The sequence below is a fragment of the Cupressus sempervirens genome, chromosome 5 (assembly GCF_028749045.1).
Source record: "Cupressus sempervirens isolate cs-2001-9-10 chromosome 5, ASM2874904v1, whole genome shotgun sequence".
Lineage (NCBI taxonomy): Eukaryota > Viridiplantae > Streptophyta > Pinopsida > Cupressales > Cupressaceae > Cupressus > Cupressus sempervirens.
The window spans coordinates 365,345,163-365,372,249 of record NC_143122.1 but is presented as its reverse complement, the minus strand read 5'-3'; the positions used below and the strand labels follow the sequence as shown (position 1 = coordinate 365,372,249).

The 27,087-nt window shown below is 33.6% G+C and overlaps 1 protein-coding gene and 1 long non-coding RNA gene across 2 annotated transcripts in view; one reads left to right on the top strand and one right to left on the bottom strand.

The window, feature by feature from the left end:
* LOC149556255 (kinetochore protein) overlaps nt 1-2,435 on the top strand; it is a 67,280-nt gene extending 64,845 nt beyond the window's left edge. The window contains exons 4-5 of the mRNA XM_089830439.1: nt 1,674-1,820; nt 2,084-2,435. Coding sequence (XP_089686565.1) covers nt 1,674-1,820; nt 2,084-2,302 — 366 coding nt within the window. The 3' untranslated portion in view covers nt 2,303-2,435. The remainder of the gene's footprint in view (nt 1-1,673; nt 1,821-2,083) is intronic.
* On the bottom strand, nt 1,094-5,975 carry LOC149556254 (uncharacterized). The gene is made up of 2 exons (XR_016364652.1): nt 5,876-5,975; nt 1,094-1,461 (listed from the first exon to the last, which is right to left on the bottom strand). It is a non-coding gene; the product is annotated as an uncharacterized LOC149556254 (long non-coding RNA).
* Nucleotides 5,976-27,087: the final 21,112 nt, after the last annotated feature.

Sequence of the window (27,087 nt, the reverse complement as noted above, 5' to 3'; positions counted from 1 at the left end):
AGATGGTAGTTTCACAATCTCCATCCTGCTACAACTACTGATTGTATCACTTGTAGAACTGTACTTTGTTTTCTTTATTTTTCCAAGGAAGTTCAGCTGTTCTCAGCTCCAAGGCAATCTGATTATGTTAGAATGATACTGATCTCTGCAGACTCCTGTACAACTGTTATTCTTTGTTGTTTTAGAGTCAAGTCACATAGCTAAGGAAGATAATAGTGACTTGGAGATAAGCTTACTAACTTTCTGGATTTATTTTCCGACAATACAATCTTCTGGTTAATCCTAATCACAAACTAAAAATGTTCGAGTCAAGTCACACTCTCAGTTGATTTGATTAATGTAAGATAATGGTACCTAGAATGATAAGCTTATTATTCATTTTTGGACAATTAATCCCAATGATAGACCACCAGATGTGGTCTATAACCATAGTTCACAGACTCAGGCTTGGATAGTACTTGGCAAGCCCAAAATTTTCAAATTGGCAAATGCTTGACAAAATCTTGGCAAGAACCCAGCAACATAGAAAGTAGTAGGATTTCAAATCTCTTAAGAAACATTTTTTTGTAAGATTTAATTACAAAATTCACTAAATGTAAAAATTGGCTATCTCGAAAAGAGAATGCATAGGTTTAAAGCAAAAACATGAGAAAAACATATTTTAAACAGCATTTTACCTGTATTGACATATTTACCCTACATCTTTTTGCATCTATAAAATCATGAGAGTTAAACATGTGAAAACTCACCTAGCAAAAAAAATATTGTACTGGACAATTCAGAGTGTTTGCAAACTATGTCTAAATTAGTGACTTCTCATAATGTTTTCACAAGTTTTTGGAATTATTATGTCATTTTACATTATGGATTTCATAAGCATGAACTCTTCAAGTATTGATATTCTTTCAGTTCTTGTGGCAATGCTTTTGAATTATTAGATTCATTTCTTTCCTTGTTGCACCATACTTCTACTTTGGTTATTAAATTGACAATAGGACTACTAACAAATTTATCTATCCTCATAATTTTTTTGGGGGATTTTTTAATATATTTTGCCTGTTAAGAAAAAATATAGAAGGAAATGATGTATGTCTTTTGTAACATAAATAACTAATATTGTATTAACCACAAAGTATATTTACAAAAACCAGCTCTGGAAATAGTCCAAAGCCTGAAAATTACTAGTTCCCCATGAAAATATGCATCCGAATATTATTGATGCAAAAACACCATACACATGCAAAATTACAGGAGCAAAAAATCCAAAACAGAGGTAAAAAATGTCAATTAAACCAACCATCATAGGAAAGGAGTATGAATGGAAGAGTAAGGAAAATATGGACTATCATTATGGTAATCATCCTTACATTCCCTACTCGAACCTTCAAATTCAGCCCTACGCTTGAGTAGGCTTGGAGGGGGCAGAGTATTGGTGTCAACTGACTCACCATCATGGATCACCTGAAATTGTAATACAGTGACATGATGTTTAAGATAATTTTCTTGGCAACAATGGTCTTTTAAGGTTTAAACACATAAATATACTTACAGTTCGTAACTGAATGAAAAATCATCTCTATTTTTTTAAAAAGTAAATTGGAAGGGTACTGTGCTAAATAAATAAAGGGATTTTTGCAGCTAAGATTCCAAAAGCTCTTGATTTCTTTTTTCAGCTTGAAGCTCGGTATAACGCAATAAAAAAATCTATGGAAGAGTATGTTGCATATAAGATGGAAGAATGTGAAAAGTTATCCAGAGAAGTAGAGAACAGTGAGGAAAGCATTAAGCTCAAGGACGTAGAAGCTGATGAGTATTTGAAGGTAATACCCAATAGTTTCTGTTTTAGTTATATGGTTAAGTTTACTGTTCGGATGTTTCACAGTTCTCAACATGGCACGAAGAGTCGTGTTAATCTAGCAAAAGTACAAGTGTCAGCACATTTATTTGCTGTCAGTAATTGTATTGTTTTAACTTATAATGTACAACTATGCCTTATGTAAATAAGTTATGTTACATAATTTTTAGTAGTCCATTTCAGATTTTTCCCCTTATATTATAATTTCATTACGTTTGTTGTTTGCAGAAAGCCACATTAGAGCTTGAGGGAAGGATGAGACACTATGATGAAGAAATCAAGTGTCGTTCTAATGAGTTACTTAGGCTGATTGACATGGTTGCAAAGCATAAAGAACATGTAGAATCAGCCATTAATAATGTTAAAAAAGCATCAAAAGAAACTTTGCAAGAGTGTAATGATATCTATGGTAGAAACGGTAAACTAAATGGAGTGAGGATAGGTTGAAACTAAATATAGCAATGTTTGGAGCGATTAAACTTTCTCTGTTTGCTCACATCACATCTTACATTTTACTTGAGAAAGAAAAGGATAACTTTCTAAATTTACAATTAAATATGTTTTTGCATTTTGGCCTATTGATTGAGGTTCTATGCTACTTTAACCATAGTTTGCAAACTTTCTGATATTCTATTTTTTAGCTGGGCGAGTATTCACAAGCTAAACTCTTGTGTTTTCTATAGACATCAAAAACTATTGGTAAAATTGTCGATGCAGGTAACCTGCTGGTTACCAAGTGTTTTTCACATGGTGTCTTTGCTATAAAACCATGCATTCTCTTTCAAAATATCAATTTTTAACTCAATACATTTTGTAATCGAGTTTTACAAAAAAAAGCCAAAGTTTTTTTAAGAGATTTTAATTTTTAGTTCTAAGTTAATGAGTTTTTGCCAAGTGTTCTCCGAGCTGAAAATTTTGGGCTTGCTGAGTACTCTCAGTCCGAGTCTGCAAATTATGGCTTTAACAAATTGGATGAGTTGAAATTGAGAATGGGATGCTCCTGTTGAAACCATTCTATTGTAATCTTTCCCCAAATTAATGAAAATGGTGTCATTACCTTAATTGCATACTATATGGATTGAACCAATTGAGATGTGATTTGAACATCTTTACTCTAGCCTTGATATCATATTTAGTTGATAGGCTATTTCAGGGTGGGAAATGTCCCACCTGATTACTACTGTCCCACGCTGGCAAAAACAACTTTCCACTCCAGAAAAAAACACTTCACCCATCTTTTCCTCAGCATTGTCTTATTCTAGTTGCCGTCTTCTCCTGATCACCCTCTTCTACCATCATCCTCTCCCCACTGCCTCCTGCCTATGAAAATTTAATTGACATGTGAAAGGTTGAATTAGGCAAGGGCAACTCCTCTGCAGTTCATTGTTCTCTCCCTTGTGGCTTTCTTCCTGTTCCTCTTGGCCCTTGGTTTCTGAGTGCAGCTTTGAACCCCCGTCTGTCTCATCACATTAGGAAACAATTATGTGCTGAAATGAGCTGAGCAGTGCATGCGAGAGCTGAGAGAGATGGGAGTAGCTTATACTATTGTCAGTGTGGAGCAGGAGGGCTCAATTTACTTCCAGTGGCGACTGGAGATTCTGGTGTACTAAGTTGCTGGAATTGGGTCCTCAGCCGACTAGAAAGGAGGCATAGGAGTTTCTGTTGATATCGTCTACCTCTTCATCAGTGGAGAGGTCGATAAACTGGAGCTTCTCTATACCAAATTTGTTTTGCTTATTAAGGTGGAACCTGTCATTTAGACGCTCTTGCCCCTTTCAACCAGAGATGTGGTCTGTGACATTAGTGGGGTTTGTCTTGGATATTGTTGCCGGCGCCAATGCGCTCACTTGAATTTGGGCTTCATTTTTTGTTCGTCCAATGTCCTGTATTTTTGTAATTTACATTAGATTGACCGTGCATATGTTCTCCAAACTGTCAAATACAATTGTTATTTGCATGGCACATGGTAAATTTAGGACCTAAATGTTTTCTTATTCCTTGTAGCTACATGGCCGAAGAAATGCTTTTATAGAATTTGAACTGTGTTTTGATATACACAGTCAGTATAACTGGGCTTTTGTAATATTTGGAATGCTGCGATAGTTTTTTTATCTGCCATTCTGAAAAGACACAGCATCATTTGTTACAGAAATCAGAGTACTCTTCTAATTGTTCAATTGCTGTTATTATTTGTCTTTTCTTTTTGTTATCCTCTAATCTGTTCTCAGAGTTTACAATCATGATTGTTAAGGTGGAGGGGAAAAAGGTTTGGTTATATTTGAAAAAGGAAGAATAAAAGTTGCGTATTGAATTCAATGTACTGTGGCCAGACTCCAAAATTTGTTCTCCTACGAACTATAATCCATGAAGCATATGTTCTTAAGCTCTGATATATTAATCCCCAACTGGGCACCTTGCATGCTTTCATAGCTCATGAAAGCGTTTTCTCATAGTTTGCCATCTCTGAGTACTCCCTGAGTTGCCAAATACCCTTTTTTTTTGCTGGGCGAGATTAATTTGTGTTTTTAGACATAGAAAACTATGGGTAAAAATGTCGATGCACGTAAAATGTTGGTTAAAATGTGTTTTACACATACAATTTCTGTTATAAAATAATGCTTTCTCTTTCAAGGTGTCAATTTCTAATTTAACACACTTTGCAACTAAATTTTACAAAACAAATATGTTTCTTTAAGAGATTTTAATTTTTAGTTATTTCTAAGTTGCCGCTTACAATTGTCGGTTTTCCCACAGCCAAAATTGGAGAGACTTGCTCATAGATTCTAATACTTCTGAATATACATGGAGTGGCTCAATGTTACATGTATCCCAGCCAAATTCCTTTTGTTTGGAAAAAATTATACTTTTGAGTTCTTCCTGCATTATTTTGTCAAATGTGATTGCCATTCAGATTTTCAGCGATTTTGGCATCAAGAGGCATGAGTGTACAAAGCTTATTCATACAACCTAAGAATGACGAGAGAAATCTGAAGATTGGTTTTGAGTTGTCTCATTTTCTTGTTGCATCAGGGTTTTGTAAATTTATGGTATCAATTTGGACTACATGCATCACGACAGGCTGCTTATCAAGCAATGTTCCAGATTTTCCCAAGCCAGAACTTGAAATTAAATTGAAAATTAACATTTTCTGCAGGTATCACCGTTTGGGATTTTTTCTTTAGTTTTTTATTGTAAAATCTATGGTGCAAATTTTTTATTTATTTGAGTGCCCAGTTCTAGAAAAGCATCTGAAAAGTGTGAAGGGCGTAGCAGCTGATGCAGGCTAACAAATCGGATTACAAATCTCAGTGAGTTACACTGGGTTTGTAACTCTGTGCACATGCTTGCAACCTGAAATTGTCTTCAGACATCACACACCAGGCAATCTGGAATCAAATATGGTTGGTTGTTATATATTATAATTCTGAGCACCGTCATTTAAAGGAAATACTGCAGATTATATAAAATGTTTCATACTTTGTAATTTAGAATCATACGACAAGATCTGAACAAGTCCGTTTTGGTTAGTGTTTAGAACTGTATGATCAAATTTGCATTAATAAGAGTAATGCAATTTATATATGAAAGCGTATTCATTTAACTCGGACTTTGATGTTTAGAGGTTAAGTCTGCCCTAGAACTTAAACATTTTACCAGGGAAACGGAAACCCATTTGAGCTACTTGCTGATCAGTTATAAGCCATTTGAGCTCAAAGAAACTAAATTGAACACCAGACGAGAGATTCAATGGAAACAGAATTGACACTTCAATATTGAGTCCAAACAACGCTGATTCCAAAATCTTGCCACTAAATTATGATTGCAGCCCCCAAAAATTGCAGAAAGGGCGCCCCATTAAATAAAGCTAAAAAAATTTGCAGAAAGGGTGCCCCCTTAAATAAAGTTCAGAGTATGGGTAGTCAAATCAATGTTAAAAAACTGGAAAAATTAACTACCATAATTCCACATTAAAATATTGATCAAAATCAAATACATTGTGTATGAAAGAATAACAAAAACCTTGAGATAGAGCAAATGATTTGTTCATAAATTTTCCGTGGATAACATGATTATGCAGAGTCGTTGGGCTCATTGTGGAAAACAAACAAATAATATGAGATAAACCAAACCTTCAATATGTATATATATATATATTTTATTCTACATATCCAAATGTATTTATTTTATTCTACATATCCAAATGTTTCAATATTATTAGTTCCTCCCGGAGGATACTAATGCAATCCTCCAATTTCAAAAGTCTATATTAATGGTCCAATAGAGAAGCAAAATTGAAATTGTATTTTTTTTTTACTAATGTTTATTTCTACAAAATTGTAAAAATTATATTTTTTTACAAATTTTATTGACATGTGAAGGTGAATAGTCATATTGGATTGATGCTATCTTAAAATAATAATTAAAGTTCAACGTTACCACACTTATTTCCATGGTGAGCTGTCTTTTGTCTTGTTAGAGAAGCAAAATATTTGGGAGATAAGATATGGTAAAGTATTTGGTCTTTCTCTTAGACCTAGATAATATTTAGATGAGATCTTATGTTCAACAAAGTTTTGCACTTTTTGTTATTATTATTCATTTTTGTAAAATACAAATTATTTAATTATTTGAATAATTGAGCGCATTACAAAATATTCTTTATTTTAAATTTAAGAAATGTTACCACTTCTATTTATATGTTGAATTGACATAAAGTAAAGTATTTTGTCTTGTTGTTAGACAAGTGAAATATTTGCAAGATAAGATCTTATGCTCAGGCAAATTTTTGCACTTTTTCTATTTATTATTATTGTTATTATGGAATACAAATTATTTAACTCAACACAATAATTGAGTGCATTACAAACATTCTTTTTTTCAATTAAATAAATTATTGCTCTTATGACAATGTCTTTAATTAGATATTTTTGCCTTCTCTCTTTATCCAGAAAATTCTTCAAATAAATATTTGCAATAGACAAATTTGATACAAACAACATTAGGTCATAACAAAAGAACCAACACTTTAAAATTGTGGAAGACATAGCCGTATGCATTGTAGTGTGGCTTTCCAAAACATTGTGAGAAAACAAAAAGTATATTGGCTTTGATATAAAAATATTCTATGTAATCAACTCTTTGACTTATTATGTGAATACAATTAATAATAGGTCAATATATATCACATGATATTTTTTGAAATTTGTAGCTTTGCTGAAGTTAAGACTTAGTAATACTCTACACATTTAGTGGTTTGTACTACAACCAGTGATATTTTATATGTTATTAGTAATGATTTCTAAGATGTTGAAGACAAATATATAGGAAAAAAAAGAGGTGCACGATTTCTATTTGGTTTTAGAATTTCTTTCAATAAAATTTTGAATATGTTAAATTATACATTTTCTTTCTGCATTCTAAATGGTGAAAAACTACATTATATAGCTTAGTTTATGGTGTAATATGAAGCCCACCTTATATTTTAATTTGTAATGTTGTTGCATCACTTTCTATTGTGAATGCTTGACATCTATTTGATGCGTCTACACTAGAAAGTAGTGGAATGAATAGCTATGACTAATCTACAACTAAATGATAGTATATGTTTTGTTCTCAATGTTTTGTCTAATATGTTATCATAGTGTGTGTTGGTGTCGTCATAAAGTTACACAAGATTTAGTTATAAAATAGTTTGTTTACACTGGGATTAAATAAGTGACGTATCACATGCAACCATTGCTTTCAAGTACTAGTTTTACTGACTATGTTTTCATATCTATTTTAGGAAAGCAAATGTTGAGTAACTAGAAAATAGGGAGCTTGCAGATGCAGTGAGAATGTGTCCTCTCATTTTGTATGATTGTTTTGTAATCGTATAATGGATACAATAGTGAAAAATGACAATACGAGTCTTAGTTCATTCAAGACCTTATCGTTAACAAAGCTACAACCTCCTCATGCCATATGAGTGTAGCATCTATAATGACCCACATCTACTCTAATGAAGAAATAAATCACGACTTATTAAAACTTCTTTTGTTTATAATATCGACAACCCCACAGCATCTAAATTCCTCATCTCAGTTGGGCACTCTTTTCCCACCAAATAAAATTGTAATTTTTTACTAAGTTTATATTAGACTTAATGAATGAACTTGATTTCTTCAGAATCTTAAATCTTTCAATACTGATTGTTGCATATTTGTTCCTCACTTCTATCGATGTGATATGTGGTAGAACTTTACATATGCATGCACATAAAGTTTAGAAATAATGAAATGATTCCAATCATTTAAGTGTATTGGTATTCAGACCTTGCTTGATATTAATTGATTTTGATATCAGCAAGAATGAGTTCCTTTGACTATATATAATCATATGAGTAGGTATGCAGGGGGTGAATTAGCATGTCTCTAATTAGAGACATGACCATTCACCATTGTATCTATTCATATGATAATTAGCACTTAACAAATGCTAATGGTGATCAATATGTATAAGCACCAATCCATTATTGTACATTGCCCACACATGGAGCTTGCATAATCAATTATGCTAATTCAATATCAACATTTATACAAACAGGCTGCTAATCATCCAAGGATCGACATCATTAGTCATACCGATAATATTATCAAATACATGTGAACTTGTCTTACTGAAATATATATATGAATGCATCTGATATATTCAGAATACAATTGAAGATATGAATGCATAGTTATACATATATTTGTCTGATCGAAGATACATGGTTTAACACTCTGTCTTCGCTAGAGAAAACAAAATATATATTTCAATAAGTTCATAGTGATAAAACCTATCTCGTGACATCAAAAGATATAATATGTTTAAGAACATCAAGTCACATGATATTCTTCTTATATGTATATCTAAGTTATGGTATGTGCACTGACATTGAGTCTCATGATGTCTACAATAACAAACCGTGGTATATCAATAGGTATTATGTCACATAATATCTACCATGACAAGGGAGCATTATGATCTTCAATTGATATCAAGTCTCATGATATCTATCAAAATGTTCAATTAACTATCATGACATGCCCATGAATATCAAGTCTCATAATATTCATCATGATAGTAATCTAATTATTATAAAGTCTTCACCTTATAATGTTAGAGTCAATTTATTATTAAAAGACCGTCATCTTTCAATAATGTACATAAGATAGGCCCATAAGTCATAGACTTAGACATATGACAAAAGAGTTTACAATTTAAACATCTTTATTTATATTAATACAAATTTACAAATTTTGAGACTCAATCTCAGAAACTTACATTTCAATCATACGAAATTTCTTTCTGAAGTGATCAACTTACACTTTGGAAGAGGCTTTGTGAGAATGTCAGTTGTTTGATCGCTTGTATTAATATACTCCAACTGAATTACTTTCCTTTCTACCATGTTTGTTACGCAGTGGTAAGGAGTCTCTATATGTTTTGATCTATCATGAAACACCATATTCACGAATAATTTATTATCACAATGGTGATAGGATTCAGAGGCTCACCAAATAATCCCACAAGGAGTTTTCGAAGCCACACTGCCTCTCTTACTCTCATTGTAGCTACAATGTATTATGCTTTGGTTGAACTTTGAGCTATTGAAGATTGCTTTCTGCAAATTCACAGATTTTCTCACATGGTGTTGTCATGGTGTCACACACATGACAACCACCATGAATCATATCAAAGGGTGGATCCATCGCAACTACTCCCAGAGGGTGGAACAAGGGTTTCACTTTAAGCTTCTTTGTCATAGAGAAGAATCCAACAAAACTACATTTCAAGAAATCAGTGAAGCTAATATTGTTGTTGATTAAGGGCTTCATTCTGCACAACTCCAAGCTAGTCTCAAAATGCACAGACTCTTCTTTGGTATGAGACTTGGTGAGTATATCAAATTTCCATACTTCAATGATAATGTACCTTGTCTAGAACCCATCTCCATGGTCTACTCCCTATGAATTACTATGATCAAAGGTCCACTTGGCAGATTTTCTAGCAACTCTCTTTGTTCTAATCATAATAGTATTTGTAGTAGTTTCTTGTACATAAATGTACTTGTTTGATTTTATAGTAACATGAGTGAATGCAATAAACTATGGATTTATCCCTAGACTTGACGACACCAACATTTATCATAATGTGGCTTCTATATGAAGCTCTAAGTACATGCATCAACCTTTTGACCTTCTTGTCCAATTTTTCCTTTGATAGAGTGTTAGACTCCCTCTGAATAAGTATGGGATCCTCAAAAGTTAAATGAAACATTTCCTCTATTTTCTCCCTTTCTTTGTCCAAGGTTTCCTCTAATGGAATGTCGGGCTGTCTCTTGATTTAGAAGGGTACTCATAGTCTCAATCATCAAAGATATTTGCTTCAAGAGCCTCACTTTATCCAGCATGATCATCATATGACTAATGAATCCTAGATCAAAACATCTTTGGAGTTGTTTTTCATGAGTCCTGCACAATATTTGGTGGCATGCCCAATGTACCAATATTCTTTTCCTCTTTTGAATCATTTCCTCACTAAGGATAGTTCAAATTGGAACTCTGATAGTATCTCTTCTCTGACATCTCTCCTCTAAAGATGGTTCAAGTGGGAATGAATCATTGGTTATCATTTCCCCCCACAATATGAAATGCCCACTCTTATATCATTTAAACAACTTTGCATCAAATATGACAAGCTTCTTTTCTAAGATATCTTTTAATGCCTTAGAAGCATTTAAAAATTTATTCACTTTTAATTCTAAAGAAAATCAACATCCTTCCTTCTTTCTTCCTTATGAGTATTGATCCTCTTCCAATATCCTATATTGTAGTTATACCAAGGTAACTATGCAATGCTCCATTTAAGAACGAGGATAATCTGTCTAATAAAATTATATTCTTGCGAACATTAGATTCACTCAAATACCCATCAATCACTAAACAAACTATTTGCAAAAATGTGTTATAAAGAACTTTACACATCCTTCAAAAAATGGTAGTACTCAACTACCCCATGAGTATTTAAAAGAAATAATCAAGTAACATAGTTCAAGAGAAAATCTTGAAGATGTCTATGTGTTCAGTCTGCAGCTAGAAGAGGACATTGACTTCTGTTTGTGGGTTGCAATGGATACTATAGTTTACAAAATAGTCAAGCAAGCACTTTCTGACACTCTGTGATTCAATGATGTTGATTTTTCCATTCATCACTATATAAGCATAACTGGATAGAAGAATTAACTTACTTCCTAGCTTTGTCCAAGATATAACAAGGTGGTCCAATACAATGCTTCTATTCAACCTCAACAATCTTGAACACTGAGAAGGATGAATACTTTGTTAATCTTTAGAAGGTTATGGATACTAAATAACAAAGATGAGGTTGTCTATCCTCAATGAAAAACTTTCAAATTCACAAGTTCCTTCGGCAGTTATGAATATAAGACATGTCTAATTTTTCTGTCCTAAACTGGTCAATATCTGCAGCAACATGTTTTCCCAATATCTAACCCAATAGTAATCTCTAGGATTCTTCTCAGGGACTATTATCACCAAACAATGCCAGAATTAAATTTAAACTCCATCATCTCAATATGCGTAGGAAATAAGATAAAACTTCTACTAGTAAGTCCATGATACTCTAACAAAGTCTTGAAAACTTGCTTTGGATTGCAGACCTTGTGTTAAAGCATTGTTGAATATTTCCAAGGAGTAAAAAACTACTATTGTGACACCCTTGCCATCCTCGACAGACATCTCCATCTCCATTTGTCTTTCATTAGCAGAGGGAGGGACCAATACCATAGGTCATCTTGCAGACCTTGCCGTCTCAACAATTTCCTTAGCAATGCAATGGTTTGGGACATCTTGACACTGCAAAACTCTCTAAATTCTCCAACACTTCAGATTAGAAATGCAATCAATAATCTTATTGTATGTAGTGTTTAGGCAAGGCCACATGCCATCACATGCCATCAATTGGTCACATACCAAAGACTTCCACCACATTTTAAAATATTTTGTCATTCCTTCCCACCAAGTTTTTACCGACTTTTGAATGAGTTATTTTACTACAAGAAATCATGCAATGAATAATAATACTATATCATGGTTACATGATGTCGATATGTAGATGATGCAATAACTTCAATGGCTTCTAGGGCCTTCATCTCTGTGGTGTTGAAGATTTTTCCTCAAGCGGTTGTCCTTAATCTTGCCCTCTAAATGCCATTTGCCTTTTAATGCATTTAAAGAAACTCTGTCTGCCTGTTAGTTCCACTTTGCAATTTCATTTCCTTTCTAGTCTCATACAGGAACACAAAGTTATATGTCAAAATTAGTTGACTGCGAAAATAACATCTTCGATAATGAATCCAGAGAACTTAGTTCCCCAAGGTGTTATGTATGCCCGCATGCTAGGATGAATCCTAAAATAACTCACAATATTTGTGGATTCGAAAGTGCAGACAAATGTTGTTATTGACATAAAATGAACAGTTGCATTGAACTAGAGCGTAACATTTCATACTAAAAAATTGGTTAACCAAATGCAAATGTTAAATGTATTGCCTAAATACAAAAATGACCCTTAATTCGTCCATGGTATATCCCGCTAGCCAAAAATACCTCACTTCCACAACAACAAGGGAACTTGTTACTTAGATAACACTATGAATAATCAAACACGTTACGGGCTATCCATCTTCCAACATAACAAGAGATTCAATATGCATGTTTCTGCAATAGGTCCACGAGGTTGTGAAAAGTGCACCTCAAGTAGAATAATATGAGACTGTAATTCAAGGTGTAAATCTGATATCTCAAACTTAATAGGATCTTTCCTTAACAAGGCTCTGATACCATGTGAATTTTTACTAAGTTCATATCAGACTTATAGAATGAATTTGATTTCTTCAAAATCTTACATCTTTCAATACTAATTGCTGCAGATTCGTTCTTCACTGTCTATCGATGTGATATGTGGCAGAATTTTACGTATGCATGCACATAAAATTTAGAAATAATGAAATGATTCCAATCATTTAACTGTATTAATATTCAGACCTTCCTTGATATTAATTGATCTCAATATCAACAAGAATGAGTTGCTTTGACTATATATGATCATATGAGTAGGTATGTAGGGGGTGAATGGGCATTTCTCTAATTAGAGACATGACCATTCACCATCGTATCTATTCATATGATGATTAGCACTTACCAAATGCTAATGGTGATCAATATGTATAAGCACCAATCCATTATTGTGCATTGCCCACACATGAAACTTGCATAATCAATAATGCTAATTCAATATCGACATTTATACAAGTAGGCTGATAATCATCCAAGGATCGGTATCATCAGTCATGCCGATAATATTATCAAATACATGTGAACTTGTCGCAATGAAATATATATATATATATGATCAAAGCTATATGCTTTAGCAAAAATCAATGTAGAAAACTCTAATTACTCTAAATCTCCACAAAGTCATCACCAAAGCCAAAAGTTGAATCATCTAGATGCCAAAACAATTGGATGAATCTGAAATGCCAAGGGAAGAGAGATCAAAAAGAGGTTTTTTTAGGCAAGTATTGGCTATTAATGCTTCCATATGACCATCGGAGCAAAGAAAACAAGGAAATAAATACAACCCATGTTGAATATCATGTAGTGGGGTTTGAATAATGTAATCTACACTTAACTATTTTGTTTTTTAGTCCAATTGTTATATAATAACATGGACTTGACAATAAAAAGCTTTCAAATTTAGTGGCCAAACACACACATAAATGTGTCCTCTACAAAAATGATTAAGAGTTCAAAATCATGCAGGTTATGTTGCCTCACATAGATATTGCATGATTTTTAGGCTTTGCCAAACCATATTCCAAATTATATTTGAAATGGATCTTAATTTGGAACCTCTGTTTGCCTTTGTTGATCAAACTCGCTACACATCTAATGATGGATTATAAAATATAATTCAATTTGCAATGGAGATTTTTGAATAGTATTTTTTCATAGCTTAGCTAAGCTAATTGAAAAAATAGAAATTGATTATCAGATGTTCACAAAGTGCTGTGCTTTCTTTTAAAAACAACACAACATTTATCATTCACAATAGTCCCAAACAATGGTCTTGACCACCAAAAATGTATCAAGCTAATTTAACTACTTAATGAACAACATATATAATTAAATGGAGACATCACTTAAACTAAAGAGAATAACCAATTGTAGGGAACAACATACCTCCTATCTTGAAAATACCATTACATAAAATAAATAGGATTGTAAACTAAGTGCATTAGCATGGTGTTGGAGATGGTTAAAGGATACTAATGAAGTATATATGTATCCATTTCCAACATAGAAGTATGACACAAAACACATTTTTCTTGCAATTCCATTCATCTCATCAACAAAATATTTACAAAGAAGTTGAAATAGGGTGTACTCCATGTGATGCAATTCAAATCACCATTTGCACGCCACAAAATATTGTTAATTATAGCTTTAGCTTTGTCATTGTTCCTATACTTATCCAACATAGGACCACAACAACCAAACTTAAAATAAACACCATAAACCATTAGAAAGATTTAGTCCAATCTCACCTAAATTATGCAACTTTTGCTCTTGAGAAGTTGAGTTCGAAAGCATAGTTCAATTAGGCATAGACTGACATTCTCAAGTGTCTTTCTACCACACTATCATTAATCTGCACACATCATTTGTTTTGGAATAAATTGGGTTTTCATAATGTTCGGGAATAAAACTAGGTTTTCACAAATCCTTTGTTGATTGTTTATAATATGATGGTTCTAATATGGTAATTTTCTTACTGAATTGCTAATAAAATACATGAATCAAGATTTTAGGGCCCTTATGTAAAGAGTCATATGTTAAAAGAGAACCAAGACATTTGAGATTAGCTCATTTGGCATAGTTAGTTAATGTAATGCAACCTCGAAGGTCTCATTGATTTTAAATATTAAAATCTCTTTGGGAGTAGGTTGTTAGGATCAACCACAGATAAAAATAATAGTTACATTCAAATATAACCAATATTACAAAATAATAAAGCACACGAATAAGAACACAAGACACAAAGATTTAATGTGGTTCACCCAATCCTTGGGCTACATCCACCAATAGAAAGTCCAATATTATTATTATCCAATTATTACAATCCGCAATCTGTTACAACTCAATATCGTCACAAGAAGCTACAATCTCATCATACATTATGAAATCCTTAATCCTAAGCCATTTTATACAAGATTTTGCCACTTATAAAATTAGGGCTAGAATAAGCCGTCCAATAGAAAAAATAACAACTGATGCCTTTTACAATAGTGATTCCTTTTTGGCTTTGGGGGCACTATTGCCAAAAATCCATGTGGGGGCGTTGCCCCTTGACCCCACCTTGTATTGGGACATAGAGCGCTTATGGGGCACTGGCCCCAAACCCCCCTAGAAATAATCTGGGGGAAAACTATGCTGGATAAACCTCCAAGTTTGATTAAGCTCCACATCACAACAATCTCCCACTTGGAGACTAGTCAGACTCCACAACAATAACCTCCCACTTGGAGACTGATTATAGCACCACTAAACCTGTAGCTTCCACTAGAATATCAAACCAACCTGGACTTTATTGTTCTTTTATTTTGTTCAGTCTAGAAGACCAACCAAAGTTGAAGAGGAGTTTCACTTCTCCCTTGTGACTACCTTTGTAAACATATGTTGGATTATCATATGTATGTATCTTCTCCAAATTCGAATGAAATGGTACCACAACTATATGTATTTTGTCTTTGAATGTAGAGTAGAATTCTTGGCAAGATAAATGACACTTTGGCTATTTGTGAACAAATAATTATCCCTCTGTAGGTATCCCAATTCTTCCATAAGGAACTGAAGCCATATCATCTCCTTGGCTGCCTTTGTAGTAGCAACATACTCTACCTTTGTAGTGGATAAAACATTAACCTTCTACAACCGAGAAATCCAACACACTGCCATCCTACCAGCAGTAAATACATAACCTTTAGTACTTCATCTGGTATGATACCCCTTGCAAAATCAAAGTTAATATTGCCTTGTAAATAAGTAGTAGAGCCCCCAAAATATATTTACACTTACTAGATGTTCATCTCAAATATCTTAGACTCCATTTAACTACATTCCAATGATCAATCCCTAGATGACTTATATACCTGCTAACAACTCCCACTGCATGTGCAATATCTGGCCTAGTACATATCATAGCATACATTAAACTTCCTACAACTGAAGCATAAGGTACCTTGGACATCTCAGCCTCCTCTTCTGGTGTCTTTGGACACATCTCCTCAGTTAATTGTAAATGACCAGGTAAAGGTGTGCTGACAACTTTAGTATTCTCCATAGAGAAACATTGCAACACTTTGTTTATATAATCAATTTGAGATAATGTCAATTTTTTTTTTTCATATCTCTGCAAATTTTCATACCAAGGATTTATTTTGCTTCTCCCAAATCCTTCATAGAAAATGAATGTGCTAACTATTGTTTTAACCCTTTAATGTGATCCATGTTAGACCTAGCTACAAGTATATCATCAACATATAAATATAAAATATTGTAGCTGTCATCATCTAACCTCTTAAAATAAATACAACGATCAGAATGACACCAAGTGTAACCATGCTCATGCATAAAACTATGAAATTTAATATATCATTGCCGAGGTGCTTGCTTCAAGCCACATAAACTTTTTTTCAATTTGCACACTAAGTTCTCCTTACCTTTGACCTCAAATCCCTATGGTTGTGCTATATATATCTCTTCATCCAAATCATCAAGAAGAAAGGTCGTTTTAATATCAAACTGCTCCAAATGCAAATCTTCAGTAGCCACAATACTTAAAACAATGTGAATAGAAGTCATTTTAACAACATGAGAGAATATCTCATCAAAATCAATGCCCTTTTTTTGTGCAAATCTTTTTACAACTAACTTGTCTTTAAATCTTTTCTTGCCTCCATCCTCTTCTTTCAACTTGTAAACCTATTTATTCTGTAAAGCCCTTTTACTTGCAGGCAACTTGCATAAATCCCAGGTATTATTTTTCAGGAAAGAGTCAATTTCTCCTTTCATTGCAGACTCCTACTAAATCTTTGTATTCACTTGCACAACTTCATCATAACATCCAGGTTCACCAACATTTGTTAATAAAATAGAGTACAAAGAGGGAGAAAATATTTTTGGAGGTCTACTTAGCCTTGTTGACTGTCTAACATTCATTGGGGTATGTGGTATTGGTTGTTGCAGAGCATGAGGAACTATTGGAACATTATCTTTTGGAGTATCATCCAACACCTCATAATCATTTTCTTTCTTCTCATGCTGCTACAACAAATCCTTGTACAATGCTTTCTCATTGAATATGACATCCCCGCTTTTTACAATTTTATGATTTTTAAAATCCCAAAGCCTATAACCAAATTTATCAATGCCATGTCCAAAAAATACACATTTCTTTGACTTAGCTTTCATCTTGGTTCTATTTTTAGAATCAATATGTGCAAATGCTTCACAACCAAATGTTCTAAGAAAAGAATAAATCACCTTCTTACCAGTTTATGCTTCCTCTAGAATACCACAACCCAAAGGAGTAGAGGGACCTCTATTGTCAAATATACAATAGTATTGACAACCTCATCCCACATGTTTAAGGGCATCCCAACATGCAACCTCATACTCCTTGTACACTCCATTATTGTCCTATTCATTCGTTTAACTGGAGTCCTTAGAACATTTTTTTGTCTAAGAATACCATTAGAGGAATAATAATATTCAAAATATTTGCTACAATACTCACCACCATTATCAGATTTGAGACATTTTAGCTTTTTACCAGTTTCATTCTTAACCAAGCATTTCCATTTCTTAAAAGTTATAAATACATTTGATTTCTGTCTAAGAAAATAAACCCATACTTTTCTACTTGCATCATCAATGAATGCAACATAATAATGAGAGCCACCAAGGGAAGATACCTGACTTGGTCCCCATACATATGTATGCACAAGCTCTAATTTCTTATTGTTTTTTTCCTTCCCACTCTTCACAAAACTAACTCTCTTTTGTTTTCCATACCCACAACTTTCACAAAAATTCATATTGACACATTTTAGACCTGGTAAAAATTTATTTGGATGAATTAATTTCATACTTTCTCACTGATGTGCCCAAGTTTGTAGTGCCATAGTACTATATCATAATCTACATCAATTGTTTGTTCTCTCTATTCAACTGCAACAAATATTCCTGACTTTCATTTTTCTTTGAAACAATTAAAGTAGAAGGAACAATATGACTTATACAAAGATATAAGGTTCCTACTTTCACACCTTTTACTACTACAAGGGAACCTTTTGAAACCTTCTAATTTTTTTCATTAAAAGTAACTATGCTACCCTCATCACTTATTTACCCAACTAAAATTAAAATTTTACTCAACTATGGAACATGTCTTACCTAATGTAGTAGCCAATGATTTCCATTCTGTAGCTTAATCTTAACTTTTCCCTTTCCAACAATCTAACAGTGTTCATATCTCCCAAATAAACAAGCCCAAAATCCCCTTGGATATAATCAATAAAATAACCTCTATGGGGTGTAGCATGAAATGACACCCCAAAATCTAAAACTCACGAATCATCAACACTTTCTAAGGAAAGAAGCAAAGAATCCTCTTCATATTTTTTACCTACCACATTTGCCTACTTGTTTCCATCTCAATTGTCTCCTTCATTTTTCTTTCAAGTCCAACAATCTTACTTCTTATGCCCTGATTTCACATAGTACCAACAATCTCTTGGTCCTTTGGATTGAGACCTCTTTCCCTTTGACTTTCATCTTGATTTCCCATGATTTCTAAAATTGTTTCCTCTCTCATTCATTATGCCTCTTCTTTGTATGTTCAAAGAACTTTCTGATGTAGATCCACCTGAGGTTTTCCTACGAGTTTCCTCACTCAGAATAATACCAATCATATCATCAAATTTTAGGGTACTAGATCTTGAAACAAAATTACTCACGACTATTACCAAGCCATTCCAGCTTTTAGACAAAGAACATAAAATCAAGAAAGCCCTAATTTCTTCATCAAAATTAATATTTACAGAAGATAATTGACTAGTAACTGTATTAAACTCATTTAAATGATCTGCAATAGATCTACCATTTTCCATCTTCATATTAAATAAACACTTTATGAGAAATACCTTATTTGAAGTGGAGGGCTTTTCATATAGCATTGCTAGGGTTTGCATCAACTCTTTTGTTGTCTTCACTTTTGTAATGTTAAATGTCACTGATGGTGCTAGGCATAATCAAATACTTCCAAGTGCCTTTCTATCCAAAATTTTCCACTCCTTATTTGTCAATGTTCCATATTTCTTGGCTTTTCCTTCCAATGGCTTCCATAAATACTTCTGATAAAGATAGTCCTCTATTTGCATTTTACATAATTGAAAGTTCTGCCAATTAAAATTCTCAAACTTCAGCTCACCCTTGTCTTCCATTACTTCTACTCAATTGTGAGACTCCCACTCAACTATGAGACCTTCCTATAAAGGATAGCCAAAAAAGATGATGGTCTATGATTTTAAAAAAAGACGACAGTCTAGCTCTAATACCACTTGTTGTGATCAACCACAAACAAAAATAATAGTTACATGCAAATATAACTAATATTAGAAAATAATAAAGCACATAGATAAGAACACAAGACACAGATTTAACATGGTTCACCCAATCCCAAGGCTACGCCCACCAAAAAAAAGTCCAATATTATTATTATCTAGTGATTACAATCCACAATAACTTACAACTCAATACCATCGCAAAAAGTTACAATCTCATCATACATTATGAAATCCCTAACCCTAAGCTATTTAATACAAGCTTTTATTACTTATAAAATTAGGGCTAGAATAAGTCATCCAATAGAAAAATATCTTTTACTGCAAGGGGTGTTGCCCCTTGAATTCTTCTTAGGGGCACTACCCCCAAAGCCCCCATAGAAATAATCTAGGGGGAAACTGTGCTGAATAAACCTTCGAGTCTAATTAGGCTCCACATTACAACATAGATTACTCAATCATTAAAGCTTTGTTGTAAGTATCCTCCCTAAAATTAATGTGCTTAATATCTTTCTCATAATTGGTCATTGCATACCATGTTAATGGAAATCCATTACCTTCAACAAGTTTCATTTTTAAAAGAAAGATTATGTTGTGATGTGGAGCCTAATTAGATTTGGAGGTTAACATTTCCCCACTTTATTCAACACAATTTCCCCCCATATTTTACTACAGGGTTTGGGGGCAGCACCCCCATGCGCTAGGGGTCAAGGGAAACGCCCCTTGTGGGTTCCTAGGGTAGCGCCCTAGGTGGGCTCAAGGGTAGAGCCCCTTGTAGGGTCTTGAGGTAACTAACCCTTGCCAAAAATGAATTTACTATTGTAAAATACGTTAGAAGTTATGTTTCTCTATTGGTCGGCTTATTCTAGCCCTAATTTTAGGCAATAAAAACCTTGTATAAATTGGATTAGGTTTATGGATTTCATAACGTATAATGAGATTGTAGTTTCTTGCAGCGGTATTGAGTTGTAAGGGATTATAGATTGTAATCAAGTTGTGATCACTAGATAATAAGAATATTGGACTCGCTATTGGTGGACATAGCCCAGGGATTGGGCGAATCACGTTAAATCTTTGTGTCTTGTGTTATTTTTTATATAGTTTATTATTCTATGATATTAGTTATGCTTGCATGTAATTGTAAATTTTTTTCTCGTTAATCCTAATAGATTCTTCTACTTTTTCCCAATAAATAAGACCTTTGAGATTTACTTGGTTTATAGTTTATGTAGTGTTGGTTCTAAAAATAATTGATTGAATTCCCACAAGCCTTGCCTACTTGATGCTAGGAATCTCAACACAATCTTGGCTAATGAAGAAGACTAAATCACGACTGTTTAATCTCCACAATTTAGGCTTTTCAAAACCTAGGTGGTTGTACCTATATCAATGTTTCTTAAGGCAAATCTAGAGACCAATAGTGAAAATTTATAATTGATACTCTTGAATTGGAAAGTATCTTCTCAAGGAGAAATCAAATGTATGAATTCTTTGAATGTAAATGAAATATTGAAAATGAACTTATGCAATACTTGTGGATAGAACCTTATTGATCTACACCTATATATATCAACTCACAAGAAGTATGAAAAGATTAGTCTTTAATCCAATTGGGTAATATGGAGTCAATCCGCACATAATCTTATCATGAAACTTCAAAAGATAGTGTGCACCCCATCAACCTTTGGATATATAAGATATAAATGTAATTCCTAGTCTAAATGCATTTAACCCCAATCAAAGGAGACCAATTAGACAAATACCATAACTTAGTATGAAAATATATGATAATCAAGTTCATGCATTACTCAAATCAATCAAAACAATAGCATAATACAAAGGGAAAATGAAAAACATGAGTAATTAATAAACCATATGCCATAATAGATGTAAGGAAAACATCATTGTATTAACTTCATTCATAAGGAAACACAATAGAGTAATTTAGTTGAATATCCAAACAAGTAATTGCACAAAATAGAAATTACTTCATAATGCCTTAGCTATAGGGTTGTTGTAAGATTTGAGAAAAAGCACATAACAAATCCACGAAGCCCAAGAAAACCTACATGCAGAAAACCTGTCACGGAGAAGAAAAAGACAAGAAGAGGCAAGGGTTTGATTTGAAAAACTTAGATGAAGAAAATATTATTCAACGAATCTTCATAATACAAAATACAAAGAGATCAATCCTTATAAAGGAGATCGAAACCCGAAAAGGGTAACCTAAAGCCTAAAAAAGCTAGGTTGCACAATATAATTAATAAAATATTAATTATATGCACCTACAAGATAGCTTAAGAAAATTAGAGTAATAGGCAACTTAATTAATTAAATCAAAGTGATTTAATTAATAAGTGCGAAAAATAATTACTCTAACACCCCCCCTTAAGCGAAGCTTAGGAGGTAAGCTAACTTAGCATAGTTATGAAAGTAGATAATTGGGTCCCATCAACAAGGCCTGATCAAGTACCAAATCACAAAAAAATCTCTATGAAGAGGAGAAATAGAGAAAACCACATGGGAAAAACCCTACTCCAAAAAGAGATAGCAAAGAATGTTTTAGAAGAAGGAACAAAGAAAGATCATGAAGAGAATCATTGAAGCATAAAAAGTCGCAAAACTTTGTCGAAGATGCTGATCTGTAGAACCGCCATGGAAATAGAAGGCACAAACTGAGTGTGTCTAAATGGTAGATGATCCATCTCACCGAAATGCATAGGTAGCCAGCCACTGCAATTGCCTAGTATGTAGGATCAGGTACTAAATACATAGCTCACACTAATGAACCATCAACCAAGGAAGCATAGAACAACAATATAACCACCCCTTAATGCAAACGGGGTGAAGTGACAGGCAATTGAAAAGATGGGCCAAAAATCTCCTACAACATAGGAATCAAACACATCAAGAGTGAGGTACAGACACCTATAAAGGCATGCGTCATCGACATCATGGGGCTAATTTCATGGAAGGGACACTCACTTGACAAAGGAAGAGGGCCTAAACGACAATCAACTATCCCCCCCATGGCACTTTATAAAATAGTGCGAGTACAACAAATCACAATGATGAAAAGGATCCTAAAATGCAAGAGTGGCACTTTATCTTAGTGTGTTTGCATAAAGATGCTTACAATGAATATCAAAAATGATAAAAAAAAGCATAAGGTTGATACAATAGAAGGTACAACCCAAAGCAAAGCATCTGAAGCAACAAAATTGATCCTCGGACCTGGAACAGCCAAGATATCCACTAGCATGCAAAAATGAAAAAGGCTGAATAAAATGTGCCCATAGTGGAATATGGAAAAACAACTAGCATCACTGAAAAGAGAACAGAAAGAGCTTTCTATCGATATAAAGAAGTCCAAAATTGGAGATCGGATGCTCAAGATACGCCCCCCAGAGTGCAAAATAGAACATCTGGCTTTGACTACTAAAATAGGAAACCAAACTACATCAAAACCCAAAAATACCTATACAAATATCTCCATCTTGAAACCAGATTTTTGACACATTTTTCGGATCAAAAAAATACATCCGTATGCTCAAGTTACAGAAGAAAAACCAATAGGGCCTTGGTATGCAAGAAAAAATATTTTTTTAAATAAAAAAATAATAATAAAAAAAAATTTAAAAACCACACCCACCATTGGTGGAGTAGCAGCCGCGCTACAAGAGGGAGGAGGGCCACTACGGGGTGGAGTTGTAGCTGGGCTGTAGTGGTGGCCGTCGGTCGAGCCGCTGCGGGCCACTGGTAGATCGCCAACGGTGATCGCAGCGGTTAACCGCTAGCGGTTCCACCACGGTTAATTAACCACCGCAGGCTGAAAAATGCCTATGTGTTTTTTTTGCAATTAAAAAAAAAATTTCCATGTCTCGGATTGCGTGCAGAGGCCGTACGACCTTGTACGGCAAAAAAAATTGCCTCCCAAATCAATGTTGTCCAAATCAAACAAATTTTATATCAAAAGGAGGGTTTTGACGCCTTCTGAATCCATCTGTGATGTCCATTTAGCCTCAAAATGCTCCAAAAATTTGTGACCACCTTGTTTTCTCATAAAAAACTCAAAAAAACACCAGATTTGATCCGCCAAACCCTTGTTCTCCCTTTTCTTGAAACACTGAACAAGCTACAATAGCTCTAGCTCTAATACCATGTAGGATTTGAGCAAAAGCGCATAACAAATCCATGAAGCCCAAGAAAACCTGCATGTAGAAAACTTGTCTCGGAGAAGAAAAAGACAAGAAGAGGCAAGGGTTTGATCTGAAAAAACTCAGACGAAGAAAATATTATTCAACGGATCTTCATAATACAAAATTCAAAGAGATCAATCCTTATAAAGGAGATCAAAACCCGAAAAGGGTAACCTAAAGCCTAAAAAAGCTAGGTTGCACAATATAATTAATAAAATATTAATTATATGCACCTACAAGATAGCTTAAGAAAAATAGAGTAATAGGCAACTTAATTAATTAAATCAAAGTAATTTAATTAATAAGTGCGAACAAATAATTACTCTAACAGTTGTATCATTTATTGTATTTCTTCTTAAATAGGGGTCTTGGTACATTTTCTCATAAAAATGAAAAGGTGCAACATAGCTTTAGACCTCTTCATAAACACAACTAATTAATAACTAAAAATAAAAGTGAACAATAATTGAAAACATAAAAAATAGTTGAAATTTTTTCAATGGCCATAGCCTCTTCAGGAGCATCTTCAGGGATCTTTAGATAAATCTCAATCCATTTGGCAATTTGAACATGCAAAGTCCATGCAAATTTTGAAATCGTGGGAGCAAAGGCTTGCAAATCAACCCACTTCTTCCCTCAAGCAATCTTAACATTTGTTATAAACTTTGTGAATTGTGCTTCCATAGTAATCATTTTTTTATCAACCAATGGAATGAATCCATATGGAAATTCTGCTCCTCCTTGATCTTGTTTATCAAGGCCTAGGGTAACATTGGAAATTCATGACTCCAATCCTCCAATGGTTTGATCTTACCTTCTTTATTTCCAATGGTAGGAAAACATGGATGATTATTATAAGCAATCATTTTCAATTTTTCCTCCAGCTTTTGATGCTCTTGATTTATATAACTCATATTCCTTATAAGAGTGTCAATGAAGTCAATGGTGGCTTTTATTTGTGCACAGGCATTAGGATCCCTTTTTGTGACTTCAAAGAGTTTGTTCAATTCATACCTTGAAAGGCCCCAATTCCTTTCTATCTCAGAAAGTATGTCTTTCCCTTTAATAATATTAAACCCCTCAAACACCTCATCACATTTAGCCAAGATAAGATTTATCTTGTAGAAAAGAACCTCCTCTAATGTCTTAAAAATACAGTCTTTATGATCAACATCTGGGGTATTTCTTTTTTTGGATTTCTTCAATAGCATTAGGAATTTTATGAACCACAATGGCTTGAATAGTTTCAACAGTCTTTAAATCATGTAACTCCTCCAATCTTCTAGTCTTTACATGCATTTTATTTATTATTGAATTCATCTCAATTTATCTTCTTTAAAAAACTCTAATCAATTCCTGTATATGCTTGATCAGTGTTTGATTAAACATGGATTCATGTGTTAACCTTGTTGCAACCAACATAGGGTCTACGTTGTCTATAGTTTGTACCAGGGCCATCCCTTCTTCTCCTTTAGATATATCAACCATTCTATGTTTATTTCCTTTGAATGTAACCTAAGTGGAAATGGTTTTTGTCTTGGGATCATACCATGTCCCTTCAAACTTGTCAAGTGATTCAAACTCTGACACAAAGGTTGAGTCTTCTTGTTTCCTAACTTGATTTAATAGAAATAATTCTTTTAATGTTAAGCCAAGAATTATCAAAATGTCACTATTTATTATCATTTCCCTCACCTCTTCTTGAGTACATCAAATATCATTCAAATGCAGCTCATCCATCACTTTCTAAATAATTGAGGTATGTTGAGACTCATCAACACCTTCTAGTCTTTTTATTTCTCTCTCCCCAAAGTCTCTCATCTTATATTTTATCCAAAAGTCTTTGAATTCTTGTGTTCAAGTGAAATTCTATTGTTCAATGAACCCAAGAGAAATGGCCTCCCTCTCATCCTCAATATCAATTCGGTCATTATTCACCATAGTATGAACATAATAGCCATGCTTTTTTATAGAAAACATGGGCGTGGCTCCAATGTTTCAACATTCTTATTTTCCTTCATGCTTTTGAGAATGCTAACAAATTCTATTGACCCTTAATCATCTGAATCTTCAAAGGACACCAAATGGGTACTAGTATCTTCATCCTGCTAAGGTGTAGGAATGGAGGAGCTAGAGCTAGAGCCTACCAAGATTAACTTTCTCTTTTTGGCTTGCGGAGGAGGAGGAGGTGTCTATTTAACCTTCTTTCACTTTTCCTGTTCAACATATTCTTGATACAAATTCTCAAAATCTTTGATATATGTTTCAATCCTGAGAGTTTCAATGTCTTCCTCGGAATGAAAACAAGACACACCCTTAATCTCTAACCCTCTATTCTGGTTAGGAAATTCCACTTTTTAAACCTTTGGTATGCTTCTTGTAAATGATCACAATTTCTAATAAATTCATTCTTAATGTTCAACTGATGTGCGTGCCCTGCCTTTATGGTCTTGATTTTCCCTTCCAGATCATAATCTATGCCCTTATCACCGACCAACCAAAATTTATTCATCATGTAATTTTGAATATCTTGAAGCATACTATACCCAATTGTATATCCACCAAATTTTATAAAATGAGGCACCATATTTTCTTTTCTTCTTGGTTGAGAAATTTGTTTCTCAACCTTAAGTAACTTCCATATGAACTCCAAGAAACCTAATCTCCCAGGAACAAAAAATGGGATACTATGAGGTGACTTTGTGCACCCATACAACCTTATCAATGAGTATTTTGGTTTGAAAATATAATCACTCAAGTTGAACTCATAACCTTTATTAGCTAAATGCTCTTTGGGTCTTAATATATCCTTGATTGATTGTGGTAGTCTTGTGATGTTTCCTCCAATAATCCTTATTATTAATTGTACAAATACGTCCCTGAATACAATGAATGTATCCCAAAGTGGAGACCAGATCTGGATGAATTTCTTGTTATCCTCCTCATCAATTGTAGCCAACTTCATAGAATTCCAAAATTGATAGATGTTCTGATGGAGAATTAGGTAGAGAAGTAGATAATAATTCTTGAAAGACTTGGTATTCTTCTATTTAACCAATTGATTGCAAAGGGTTTTCTCAATTTCACTAGCAAAGCTAAACTCTAAATGGGTATGAGGGCTTTGAATATTTATACACATGTACATGTAATCAAGTGGAATTTTTTTTTTTCATCCTCTCTAAATAATTACAACCAAGCATAAAAAAATATACTTGAAAAAATCCATAAAAGATTCAACAGAATGAGGACCCATATGATCAACATACAACATTTTTTTATTATGGCCTCTATACATAAAA